The sequence below is a fragment of the Nicotiana tabacum genome, chromosome 3 (genome assembly GCF_000715075.1).
Source record: "Nicotiana tabacum cultivar K326 chromosome 3, ASM71507v2, whole genome shotgun sequence".
NCBI classification, from domain to species: domain Eukaryota; kingdom Viridiplantae; phylum Streptophyta; class Magnoliopsida; order Solanales; family Solanaceae; genus Nicotiana; species Nicotiana tabacum.
The window spans coordinates 113,848,402-113,862,632 of NC_134082.1; the positions used below are offsets into that span (position 1 = coordinate 113,848,402).

General features: G+C 40.1%; 1 protein-coding gene across 4 annotated transcripts; it reads left to right on the top strand.

Moving 5' to 3' along the window:
- Positions 1 to 788: 788 nt before the first annotated feature.
- On the top strand, positions 789 to 9,864 carry LOC107795025 (heptahelical transmembrane protein 4). Of its 4 annotated transcripts, none has more exons than XM_016617586.2 (4): positions 789 to 1,130; positions 1,254 to 1,524; positions 6,819 to 7,116; positions 8,938 to 9,864. In XM_016617586.2, exons 2-4 carry the CDS (start codon positions 1,274 to 1,276, stop codon positions 9,589 to 9,591), a joined length of 1,203 nt encoding a protein of 400 aa, XP_016473072.1. In that variant the 5' UTR covers positions 789 to 1,130; positions 1,254 to 1,273; the 3' UTR covers positions 9,592 to 9,864. The 4 variants fall into 4 exon arrangements, with proteins under 4 accessions (XP_016473072.1, XP_016473074.1, XP_016473073.1 ...); XM_016617588.2 differs by having other exon boundaries at positions 8,941 to 9,864; XM_016617587.2 differs by having other exon boundaries at positions 881 to 1,134.
- Positions 9,865 to 14,231: the final 4,367 nt, after the last annotated feature.

Genomic DNA, 14,231 nt, shown 5'->3' on the forward strand with positions numbered 1-14,231 from the left:
ATCAAAATTTATTCAAAAAATTAAATGTAATGTCTTTGGTTCTCCAAATCGTTGTCTTTTTCAGATGACTGAGCAAAATTAGAAAAAGGAGAAAAAGTAACAAAAGAAACACGTGTGGATTGTGTGGTAGTGATGAAGCAAAATGCCAAGGTGACGTGGAATTAGATATTTGTAAGCATGCATATCAACTCCAAGGTTTGCCACGTAAAATACTTACTTTTTCCGTTTGTCAATCGTCAGTGGTTAACTTTTTATTTTGAAACGAATAGGATGTTTTTATATTTGAAATATTTTAATACTAAAATCTTTTTTTTTGGAAAACAATATTAGAATCTTTACATGGCTTACAGTTATAAAATATCATGACATCTTTAAATAAGTTCTAATCGTAATTTTGGTATATAATTAACAAGCTTTTTTTCATAATTTTTTGTCTAGTTAAATTTTGCTATTATACTATGAAATGGGAAAGGCTTTTACTTCATAAACAACATCAATCGCTAAGCAATAATGACAGCATAATAAATATTCGTGGATATAACAACCTTTTAAGTTCCTGAATTTTCTGTGCCAATAGACCAATCAATGATGTTCCTTTTGAAACAAAATCCACTCGCTACTAGTCCACAACAGGGCACTCCTAAGACTTGGCAGCTAAGTTCACTTCTATTCCATACCTGTCTTTTTTTTAAAAAAAAAATTATAACTAAATCAAAATGTGAATGCATATTAATTAACGGTGATTAACAACATACTATGCATTTGTAATTTGTAGCATTAAAGACAAGTAAACTTTTTTGTGTTCTACACTGTGAAATGGGCAGCAATCGTGCCAAAACCGGAAAGAAACAAAATCACCTCAGCATCTCCGCATCTATTTGAAGGCATCTCAGCAAAAGTCACAATCTCTCCTTTTCTCTCCTTACGTCTTGTATTAAAACTCAGTTGCATCGACCACGTCGAAGTTCCTTGTTAAATTAAACTCCACCTCAAATTCCTTCATTCCTGGACCTTTTCTTCTCCTCCTCTTCTTTGTTCCCATTTCTAAAATCCTCCGTCAATTCCTGGATCAGGAAATGCGTGATCATCCTTTTTAGGTTCTCTTGTTCTTGCTGAAGCATTTCTTTCTTGTACGTATGTTCTAATTGGAACTTATTCACCACATACCCATTTTCTTTTTGTTTTTAATTTTGGACTTAGATCTGTTGGTTTATTCAGCTTAATTGGCGTTTGTGTGTTGTTATTCTTGACAGCAACAAGTTGAATTTTGAAGATGGGTAAGAACAAAGAGAAAATTGAAGAGAAATTGACTGGTTGTGAGGATCAAAAGTTGTTTGGTTCAAAGGAAGGGAAAGGGAAGAGATTATGGAAGAAGGTGAACTACCAACTGGTGGAGTACCATTCGTTGCCTGCCTATTTAAAGGACAACGAATATATTCTTGGCCATTACCGGGCCGAATGGCCATTGAAGCAGGCCTTACTCAGCATTTTCATTATTCACAATGAGACCCTCAATGTGTGGACGTAAGATTTCCCAATTCTTCACTTTTAAGTTTTAACAACCCTCTTATCCCAAGGTTGGAACTTTTCATGTTTTATAGAATTGAAGTTTGATTTGGAACTTTTTTACTTTTACATTAATTGACTTGTATAGTATCCAGAACTACTGATCTTTTATCTTTATGCATATATCCCTTATGTTTGGTACTAAAGATTTGAAAAGACCATATGCTATGAATTGAATTTCGGCGCAACGTTTTTCAACTTCATTGTTGAGGGCAGTAAGTATTGGATCACCAGTTCTTGATCAGTTTGTTTTTAGTATTTAATCTCTTTAGATTAGATTGCATTTATCTTCTAGAATAAGATGATATAATAGTTAGGCATTTAGAGTTATCCCTTTGATTTAGATAGGATCCATCAGTTATTAGGTTTACATAGAACTCTACAAAGATGGTTACTTAAACTTGTATTTAAACTCATTGAGGTATTCAATAACAGATACAGTATTTTCCATCATCTACTCAAGTCTTTATATGGTATCAGAACCTATACTACTCTAACGAGCTAGATCCTTTTTTTTTTCCAAACACCAAATCCTCCAATGACGAAAGATGGAAACACAACCAGAGTTGTCAATGCCGACAACACTGTTGGTACCATCATCATAGTTCAGTTCAACCCCGCTTCCCAACTACCTATCAAACTTAGTGGCAGTCACAATTTTGCTACTTGGAAAGCTCAGTTCTCCATGATTATGTATGGTCATGACCTCTATGGTCATCTTGATGGATCCACCCCAGCCCCCATTCCGAGCACCACTTTTGGAACCAACACAACCCCTAATCCTGCTTACACACTTTGGTTCCGTCAGGATCAACTTATTCAAAATGCCCTTATGGCTTCCGTTGACCCTACCATAGCCTCCGCAGTTGCCGCTGCTAACACATCAAAACAGGCTTGGGACTCTTTGCACACTGCCTACGCAAACAAATCCCAGACCCGAATCTTCAGTCTTCGTGATCAACTTGGCCGAATCACAAAAGACACCACTCCTATCACCGAGAACCTTCAACGTATTCTGTACCTTTCAGATGAACTTGCTACTGCCGGTGCCCCTGTCACTAATTCCGAACTCATAGTCAAAATCCTTAGTGGACTTGGACCTGAGTTTCTTGATATCTCGGCTGCCATACGGGCACGTGATACTACAGTTACTTATGAAGAACTATATGAAAAGATGCTTGACCATGAGCTCTTTCTTCGGCATGACCATACGGGCACGTGATACTACAGTTACTTATGTAGTATTGGTGGCGGCTATTGCGAACCCCGCTGGTGTACGGCCGGAAGAAACATGGACTGTATGAGTGGCCCAATTCGCATCCACAAGCTCACATATCTACCACTACAACCTCTCTGACCACTTGGCATCAAAGATTGGGTCATCCGCACTCTAGAGTCCTTAATTATGTCTTGAATAAATTCTCTCTACCATTTGTTGAACGAGATAAGTTTCATTATTGTAATTCCTGTTTGTCTAATAAATCCCATCGGCTTCCGTTCCACACATTAACTTTGGAAAGCTCTAAACCGCTTGAAATTATTTTTAGTGATTTGTGGGGGCCCTCTCCTGTTTTGTCCCATGATAAAAATTATATTATTGCATCTTTGTCGATCAGTACACAAGATACATGTGGCTTTATACACTAAAAAATAAAAGCGAAGTCAAGGAGTTGTTCCAAAAATTCCACCCTTTAACAGAAAAATATTTCGATACCAAAATTCAATCGCTTTATACTGATGGTGGAGGAGAGTATAAAAGTCTTGACTCTTATGAGCCCTTCATGGTATCGAACATCTTTCCACCCCACCCTATACGCCTCAACGAGTTGCTCTTGCTGAGCGTAGACATCGTCATGTTATTGAAACTGCAAGAACAATTTTACATGAGGCGTCTCTTCCACCGATTTTTTGGTCCTTCGCATGTCACCATGTTGTGTATTTAATTAATCATCTACCCACATCACTCTTGAATAACTCTTCCCAGTTTGAAAAATTATTTGGCAAGTCACCTGACTATGCCTCTCTAAGGACTTTTGGATGCTTATGTTATCCCTGGCTTAAACCGTACTCTAAAAACAAACTTGAACCTAAGTCTAAACCATGTGTATATCTCGGGTTCTCTTTGTCCCATCATTGTCACCAGTGCTTTGATCCTATTTCTTCTAAAATTTATTTATCAAGAGATGTGCAATTTCTTGAAAATAATTTTCCTTTCAAAAGTTTATTCTCTAATACTACTATTAGACCCACTAAGTTAGATTGGACAAATACAACTACTTTTGATTTACCCAGATCCACCCCCAACCTTTCCCCTCTTTCTGATTTGCTCCCCCCCCCTCAAAACACCCTCCCCCCACGTAACCTCTGAGTCCCAGCCCCAAACGATACCTCCTCCCCTCTCTCCACTAAACACGGCTCAATCCATCATATCCGGCGCAACACCAGCGGAAGATGCGGATTCCCCTCCTTCACAGAGCTCTACTCCAGGTATGTGTACTACTCCTCCTCCAACTCCAATTCCCCAAGATCCCTGCTGCCCACACCCATCCCCTAAGCCTTCTGTGAGACCCCAAGCCTCCAATCCCCCTATAAAATCACCCACTCCATTCTGATAGTCTACAATCGTCGTTCTCCACACCCCAAATCCACCACTTCAATGGCACCTCCCCCTGCTCCACCACACGTACTCACCCCTCCAACTCGTATAGTCACCCGCTCACAGAACAACATCCAGAAACCAAACAGATTTTTGATTACCTAGCCTACTCAGAACCATCCCTTGTACCACACACCTTCAAACAAGCCCAAAAGCACCCTGAGTGGAGGAAAGCCATGAATTCAGAATTTGATGCTTTACTGAAAAACCATACTTGGGAACTAGTTCCATATGACCCCTCTAAGAATGTTGTTTCATGTAAGTGGCTTTTCAGGATTAAAAGGAAAGCAGACGGGTCAGTTGATCGTTACAAGGCGAGACTAGTTGCAAAAGGATTCACTCAGAGGTCGGGCATTGACTTTCAGTCCGGTTGTTAAATCCACTACTGTGCGAATCATACTTGCTGTTGCCCTTTGGTTTCATTGGCCCCTTCGTCAACTCAACGTCAACAATGCTTTTCTTCAAGGTGACCTTGAAGAAGAAGTGTACATGACGCAACCTCCGGGCTTTACTTGTGTTGATAATCCAACTCATATTTGTAAGTTGCGCAAGGTAATCTATGGCCTGAAGCAAGCTCCTTGGGCTTGGTATAATGCGCTCAAAGGCCATCTTGCCCACATGGGATTTTCTAAGGCAGAATCTGACAACTCATTATTCATCAGAAATAGTAATGCTAGTTTCATGTTTATTTTGGTATATGTTGACGACATAATAGTAACTGGCAGCAACTCAATCACCGTCAATGAAGTTATAGCCTCTCTTGCCTCTCGCTTCTCCATTAAAGATTTGGGAAATCTCAATTATTTTCTTGGTGTTGAGGTGGTTCGAAATGCTGATGACATTATTCTCTCGCAAGCCACTTATATCAATGAAATTCTGAATGATGAGTTGATGGCTGATTGTAAGAGCGCAAACACATCGATGAGTGCTTCTGAGTTGCTCAAACTCAATGATGGGGCTCCGTTAACTGATGCTACTCGCTACCGTCGAGTCTTGGGCAGACTTCAATATCTTTCGTTTACAAGGCCAGACATTTCCTATGCAGTCAACAAATTATCCCAATTTATGCAATCACCATCCGATCTTCATTAGAAAGCTGTGAAGCGAGTTCTTAGGTACCTTCGTGGTACGATCAAGTTTGGCCTACGTGTGTCGCCGAATTTTGATTTCAATTTGCGTATGTACTCTGATGCGGACTGGGCTGGAGATCTCATTGATAGATCCTCCACATCCGGTTATATTCTGTTTCTTGATAGCAATCCTATCAGTTGGTCCTCTAAAAAGCAAAAGACTATAACTCGCTCATCAACTGAAGCTGAATATAGAGCTGTTGCCAATGCACTCGCCGAACTACTGTGGGTCAGAAACCTACTGCTTGAGATGCGACTCCCTGTCAGAGATACCCCTACTATCTGCTGTGACAACATTGGTGTCACTTATCTAAGCGAGAATCCGGGCCTTCATAGTCGCATGAAACATATTGAGGTGGACTTTCATTTTGTGCGCAACAATGTTGAACAGAAGGTGGTTCGAGTTGTTCATGTTCATTCTGCTGACCAACTAGCTGATATGCTCATGAAAGCACTGGCCAAACCAGCTTTTGAACGCAATTTGTTCAAGTTAGGCTTAGTGACACATAGCCTAACTTGAGGGGGGCATATTGGATCACCAGTTCTTGATCAGTTTGTTTTTAGTATTTATCTCTTTAGATTAGATTGCATTTATCTTCTAGAATAAGATGATATTATAGTTAGGCATTTAGAGTTATCCCTTTGATTTAGATAGGATTCATCAGTTATTAGGTTTACATAGAACTCTACAAAGATGGTTACTGTAACTTGTATTTAAACTCATTGAGGTATTCAATAACACATACAGTATTTTTCATCATCTACTCAAGTCTTTATAGTAAGCCACACTGTAATCTAAGGTGCTTTGAACTTGGCTGAAAAGAGGTCAATCAGTCATTTAGCTGCTGTCCTAAGATGAGGAGGATCTTTTCAGACTGAGAAGTAGCCTCTATTTTTCTTTTTTTGAAGGGGTTATTGGATCGATTGTTATACTTAGTAATTTGGTGCTAAAAACATAAAAGTTTTTCATGAGTGCTACTGCTGTCTAACCAAGGATAAGAATGCTACTTAGTCATTTACTTTCTGGTTCAGAAGTTTGGGCTTAGAAGAGATCTATAGAGGGTTTAATAAGTTGCAGTAATAGTTAGCAACAATTCTGAAACTGATATATGGGATTGTTACCAAAGTCCAGAATAGACTCTTGTATTAGTGAAATTTGTGAGAGATCCCCTAACTCATATTTGAAGAGTAACATATGTATTCTATGTTTGTGCCTTATATGGAGTTTAGGTACAAGGCGGACAGCTTAATTTACCTTTTGAATTTCCTTACTAAACCTCTACTGAAGCGGAAACTGCTGTCATAGCATGTGCCTTCAGTTCTAGTTCATGTTATTGCTGGTTCCTTTATGCTATTGGGTCATTGGTTTGTTAAATGTTCTCTCTATACTATCTTAAATCCCAACATACTAAAATTAAGAAATAATAGATTACTGACCAGAATCTTGATTTTCCTACTTGTTATAGGCATTTGATAGGGTTCTTCCTCTTCCTTGCGCTGACCATTTATACTGCAATCCAAGTACCCAAGGTTGTAGATCTACATTCCTTACAGAATCTCCCTGATGTGCTGAGGAAGGCTGATCTACACAAATTACAATCAGAGGTTTTGACTTGTCTTCCTTCTTTGCCGCATATGCCTGATTTGCACAGACTTCGAGATGGTTTGCTACTATCCCCCTCTAGTTGGCATATTCTTGATCTCCTGACTAACTGTCTACCTGAGCGTTTTTCCCTCAGCAACCATACGGATGTCTGCGTACTGGTAAGAATGCCTCATCATTCAACTACTAGTTAGTGTCTGCTTAAGCTGCACATGTATGAAAGAACCATTGCTTCTAATGACTTCTCATTTTAGATTAAATAACCATAATTATCCAGCTGTCTATATTGTACTGCTTGTTTACATTGATTTCATCTTACTGATGCTAACTGGTGCTGTCGTAGCTGTTATCAATGCCATTAAAGATGAATTTGTTTGGCCAGGAATTCTCAAATCCATAGTGGCGTTTATATCTTCTTTAGGCTGTAGTGCAGCCAATTTTTATTTTGTTTATTCCATCTGTCTTGCTTGCTTGGCTAAAGAGAGTATTCTATAGTCATTCAGAGAGAGTGGCTAAACACTTATTAGTACACAAAATTTGTCATTTCGAATTAAGTTTGGTCATAGGTTGATTGATTTCTGCTGGAGCATTAATTCATTCCTATGCACATTGCTAAAGAACTTCTTCTCCGGCTTTTTTCCTCCTATATCAGAACTTTCTGAATTATTTGGTTGGATATTCCCACGTGATGTTATTCTTCTGACAGCCTTTTTGCCTTTGGTTTTCTTTCAACACCATTGCTACCTCAACCTTAAGATTTCCAATCTCTGCATAAAGACATTTTCCAGTGAGTGCTGATGGGCCTCTATTGCTCAATAATTAAACAGTTGACACCAATAGGGAGTCGTATCTTTAAATTTCTGGATCTCGTGATTGGTACTAGGACGTGGACCTGTTCTAAAAAAATTAAAGAACATGGAGCTGTTAGAAGGTCGGTATAGATTTCTTCCTAATGAAAATACAACTTGTATATGTTACCCCTGGAAAATTTAATCTACCTAGTTCTCCTTGTTCTGGTGCTTAATAAATTCCCTTTACTCTTTCTGCGCCGTGCTTATGATATTTTTAAATCTTTTCTTTCTTTTGTTGGATGGCTGCTCTGCTGCCTCATGCATTGCATGGTATGTATGAAAATGTATACAATTGCTTATTTTGAACCATTTGAATAATCTCCCTATTTATCTGATTATTCTGTTATCTTTCTTATCTTAGTAAAGCTTCATATTTAGTCTTTGTTCTTATTCAGCCTTCTTAGAGACTAAGAAATCTCATAATCTAAACAAATTCCCTTGAAAATCCCTTCATGTTTGTTTTGTAGTTGGGGTGTCCAAGTGCAAAGATAAAAGGTCACTTGGGTTGCAATATCCCACTAGATTCCCTAATATGGAATCTCCTTACATAATGTACTTCCCTTGCATTATCTTTTGTTGTAGGATTCATGTTGAGTATTTCTTCTGCTGGATTGCATAAATCATACACTTTCCTGAGGCTTGCCTTTCTTACTCTACCTCCACTCTTTACAGGGAGGTACATCAATTCATCCTAAATGAAAACATAGTTAAGTAGTAATACTTATTATACCTCATATGCATCTCCACTATACCATTGCATCTCTCCACTATACCATTCCAAATGTTGTTCCCTTCAGTTGCTTGGATTCCTCCCATTTTCTGATAAGATTGACCAAGTAACTTCAGAAGTGCTTGCATATGGAAAATTAAGTAAAGAATGGTAGTTTGATAAATCAGAAAACAGGAGTTAACAAACTACTTCTGGTTCATTATGTCCTTTCAAGTGATACTACCTATTAAACTTCTATACAAAAGAGCTAATATAGTTATGATTGCTTCTAATCCAAGGCTGAAGTAGCCTTATTATGAAATAATCGCATAATTACTTGGATACCAGGAATGGTATATGCACTCAATGGTCTAGTCTTCTAGTTGTGATATTGATCTTTCACTATTGTTCAATTTTTGCAGCAGAGTGTAAAGGAAGATGTGGCAAATATAATAGCACCATTGCTGGTGAGACCAATAACACGCTGGCCATTCTATGCCTTCCTTGGTGGGGCCATGTTTTGCTTGTTAGCAAGCAGCACATGTCATTTACTTTCTTGCCATTCAGAGCATTTATCATACATCATGCTGAGTCTCGACTATGCTGGTATCGCTGCCCTGATATCAACTTCATTTTACCCTCCCGTCTATTATTCCTTCATGTGTTACCCCTTCTTTTGCAACCTGTACCTGGGATTTATTACCCTCCTGGGAATTGCCACCATCTTGGGTTCCCTCCTTCCTGTGTTCCAGACCCCAGAATATCGAACCATTCGAGCATCTCTATTTTTTGGAATGGGCTTTTCAGGCGCTGTACCAATTCTGCACAAGCTGGTTTTATTTTGGCACCAACCCGAGGCGCTTCACACAACTGGATATGAACTTTTGATGGGCATATTTTATGGCATTGGAGCACTGGTATATGCCATGAGAGTTCCAGAAAGATGGATGCCCGGGAAGTTTGATATCGCTGGCCACAGCCACCAACTATTTCATGTACTTGTTGTGGCAGGGGCTTATACTCATTACCATGCAGGGTTGGTTTATCTCCGGTGGCGGGACCTGCAAGGATGCTAAGAGCTATTCAAGAATGGAAAATTCAGTGAGAATCCTTTGTGATGCATTAGGCTAGTTCAAATGTACGTAAATGTAGAGAAGATGTGTTGACCCTTTGTTGTTTAAATGTAGAGAAGATGTGTTGACCCTTTGTTGTTTGCCCATCTTCAGTAATAAATGTTCTCATTTAGCAGCGATTGTCAGTCAATTGTCCTGTAGTATATTATCAGGCACAATATGTATTTTCGTATTATCTTTGGTGAGATCTGTATCTAAGATTTTAGAGTTTCAACCGCACTGAAAGTTAATATGATATAGTCCAGCCTAAAGTATATTAGACAATGAAATGATTTCGTGGAGTAAAGTTAGATTTGCTTGGAACATATATAATAAAAAAGGAAGGAATTCCTAAGTAGTCATCACGGAAATAGTCATACATATTCTAAATGGTGGAAAGGCAACTGTATAAGTTAATAAAAATAACTGTTTCACTGGCACACAGTGCACTAATCTAACGTACTATCACGTGATGAACCAACTCCAGCCAAAATTAAATGAAGCTCCATTCAACCTGCTGCCCTCTTTAAATACGAACTGTTACCTGTTAATTACTATGGGAGAACCAACTTTGACGACGAAACAGAACACACGGTATCGCTAATTAAGTGCCTACTGCCTTATTTGCAAACAAAAAGCTAATTTTACATACGTCATTGTGTAAGATGTAATTTTTTCCCGTTAAAAAAGCAAATTAATTTGGCTTTTTACCTGTCTATAAATATAATTGTTGAAGCAACAAAAGGTGTATTACCCATAGTCCAAACCATTTCCTTGAAAAACAAAAAGGAAAAGACGTATATGTATTTTCGTAGTGAATACGAGATGTTTTTTTTTCGTCCATACGAGATACCATTACAACAGTTATATTTCTTGCTATATACATCCGGAACTACTAAACTGTTCGTCCAGTTCTGTGAATATTAATTAAATTAATAGAATACTCGAAATTAACACTAAGCTAGTATCAGTATGAACAAAATTCAACAAAATATCAAAAATAAAAAGAAAGAAAGAAAAGAAGATGAAAAAGATCTAGCAAATCTGACACAACTTAAGAAGTCACATGCGAACTTTAAAGAAAATTGGAAATAAAGACGTATGACTTGAATTTCCTCCGATATCGAAACAAAGGTCTACAGATTGGTAGTTAGCAGTGTATGAGTCCAAATTTGGACGATCACGACCATTGACGAATACGACAAACGATGAGATCTTCATAGCTCGATGTCCTATGGAGGACGACAGACGAGCGAACAGAGACTGCATGACCTTTACAGTAGTGTAGGCCCAACAGGGGGCACTAGGAATATTCTTCCAAATATTCCCTATGATATGTCTTTTAGGTTTCAGAAGGGGTTTGTCCCTTGTATATAGCAGGAAAACATACAAGGGGGCTTTTTTGAGCTTTTCTAGCTAAGAACACTAATTGTAATACTTTTCTACATAAACGATTGGCATCCTTAATGTTCGATCACTCATCTTCACAAGATCAAGAAATATTAGGATTGTGTTCATCTTTTATACCTTTTGTTCTAGAGATTATTATACTTAGCTAAGATTTACTCCTCCATTTTCTTTAATTGATTTATTCAAAAAGGTTCCAATATCTTTTGAGTCAAACAATTTGGCGCTGTCTGTGGGGATTTCTATAGCTGAGATTTTAGTTTCGTCTAGATCCTTGAAAGGGATAATCACCTCTTCTTAGCCTCGCAAAGACCAACAATGGCAAGGAAAGGGGTAAGCAAGATTAAAGGCAATAGTAGGTGTCACGAACAACCTTCTGGATTCCATCAACGAAGCTGGCAGGGAAGATAATGAAAACGCAACGCCAAGCGCTACACCTGAAGGAGATACCTCAACCCCCCCCCCCCCGACACGAAAGCGTGACTGTCTCGCGCGAGAGGGAAACCTCAACATCCGCAGCAGGAGAAGCACCACCGGCTGTGAAAAGGCTGTTAGAAGAATGGCTGACAAACACCCTGAGCAACATACTCGATAAACCCGTTCGAATGGATATCAGAGGCACAATACATGCAGAAACTGCAATTGTCGCCGATGAGTCAGAAACTCCACGCACGGATAACACTCATACTGTCATTGATGCATGTAATGATGCACTTGTAGCCATCTTAAAGAAAATGGAAGAAACGGAAACCGAGAACAAAACGCTCTGTGATCAGATGAAGGAGCATCAGGAAAAGGTCGATAAAATACCGGGCGCTCCGAAGTTGCTACCAAAACGTGACGTAGGCCGATTCATCAATCAACCATATAGTGACGGGGCAGCTCCCCACTCTATTCCAAAAACCTTCAAAATGCCGCCATACTTGAAAATATATGATGGCACCACGAACCCGGAAGATCACATAATCCACTACATCACGGTAATAAAAGGCAACGACCTGTCAAAAGAACATGTGTCATCGGTGCTGCTGAAAAAGTTCGGTGAAACCCTGACAGAGGGAGCGCTGACGTGATATTCACAACTATCGGCACAGTCAATATCAACGTTCGAAAAAATGGCAGATAAATTCGTCACCGCTCACGGGGGAGCGAAAAAGGCATAAGCCAGGGTAAATGACATCTTCGCCGTTAGGCAGGCGACGGGCGAAGGACTTCAAGATTTCCTAGCCCGATTCAACATGGTAAGAATGAGCCTACTAAACGTATCAGAAGGGATGGCGGTAACAACATTCCAAAATGGGTTAAATAGAAACGGGTCGAAAGCAACCAAAGAGCTGCTAAGTAGACTCATGAAGTACCCTCCCACCACATGGGAAGAAATCCATAATGCCTATTGTACTGAAGTAAGGGCAGACGAGGACGAACTAAATGGTCCGATTCAATGACTAACATCGGTCCAAATCGAAACAAGGAGAGATCGCCGCAACGATGGTCGAAGGGACCAATTATCCCGTTTCAATCGAGAAAGGCATCAGCCCTACATCCGGACATCCATCCCACCTCCTCCACGACATGTAGACGTCGCGCCTCGACACACTGTGCCACATCGAAACGAAAGAGGTATGCCTCCACTGTTATCTGCTCATAACTTTTGTGTTTCTCCTTCAAAAATAGTGTATGCACTAGAAAAGCTCGGCATAAAGGTGCAGTGGCCGCAAAAGATGAAGTCGGATCCAAGCACCCGGAGATCAAATGTTCTGTGTGAATTCCACCAGGAAAGGGGACACAAGATCGAAGATTGCATAGGTCTACGACAGGAAGTGGTAAGAATGCTAAACCAGGGACACCTGAAAGAACTACTGAGCGATCGAGGATGGGTTAACTTCGCTCGTGGACGCGATCAACCTTACGGACCCCCATAACCACCTTCACCAGCTCGTACCATACAAATGATCATTGGCGGCGGCAATGGTATGGTAATCAACCATGTGAAATTCACCACCACACACAAACTCAGGCGGACAGTCGCTCACGAACGGTACGACCTCAAAGATAGTATCATCTTCGATACGTCAGATACCAACGGTTTGTCTTTCCCTCACTATGATGCTTTGGTTATAACTTTACTTATCGCAGATACCGATGTAAAAAGAATAATGGTGGATGACAGAAGAGGTGCGTGTATTATTCATCCACGAGTCCTCATACAGATGAGACTCGAGGAAAGATAGTACCACGCTACATAACACTAACGAGTTTTAATAATGCAGTGGAATGAACCTCTGGAGAGATAGTGCTACCCGATCTGGCTGGAGGAGTCACTCTGGAAACGACGTTTCACGTCATGAACAAGGAAACAACCTACAACGCTATTATAGGGCGTCCATGGATACACGCCATGCGGGCCGTCCCGTCAAGTTTCTATCAAGTAATCAAATTTCTTACCCCATGGGGAATATTCAGCATCCGGGGCGAGCAACGCACCGCCCAAGAGTGCTACCGCATCGCCCAAGATTGCACACACACCCAACAACTAAAGTGGGAAAGTGTGGAAGCATAGCAATCAGCCATGTCGGGAACCAAACCCGACATACAAATAGAGGCCATCAAAGACCCAGATGTTGTAGAAGCCCGCAAGGCAACCGTAGAAGACCTCGACCCCGTTCAATTGGACAACACCGACAACACGAAAAAAGCTTATATCAGACACAACCTCTTAGAACCAAGTAAGTTCCATGAGTTCTTAACTAACAGTGCCGATTTGTTTGCCTTTTCCCATTCAGATATGCCGGGAATACCAAGGGAATTCGCCACACACAGGCTGAATGTCGACCCTCTTTACCCGCCAGTACGGAAAATGAGGAGAAAGTTCAATGCCGCAATCAACGAGGCAGTCAGCGAAGAAGTTGATAAGTTGCTCACTAATGGTTCCATCCGAGAGTCAAAGTATCCTTAGTGGGTCGCCAATATGGTCATGGTAAAAAAGAAGAACGAGAAGTGGCGGATGTATGTCGACTTCACCGACCTGAACAAAGCATGCCCAAAAGATTCCTTTCCATTACCACATATCAACCAGCTCATCGATGCAACGGCGGGACACGAACTCTTAAGCTTCTTAGATGCCTATTCTGGTTACAACCAAATTCTAATGGCAGAAGAAGACCAAGAAAAGACAACTTTTATCACTCACCAAGGAA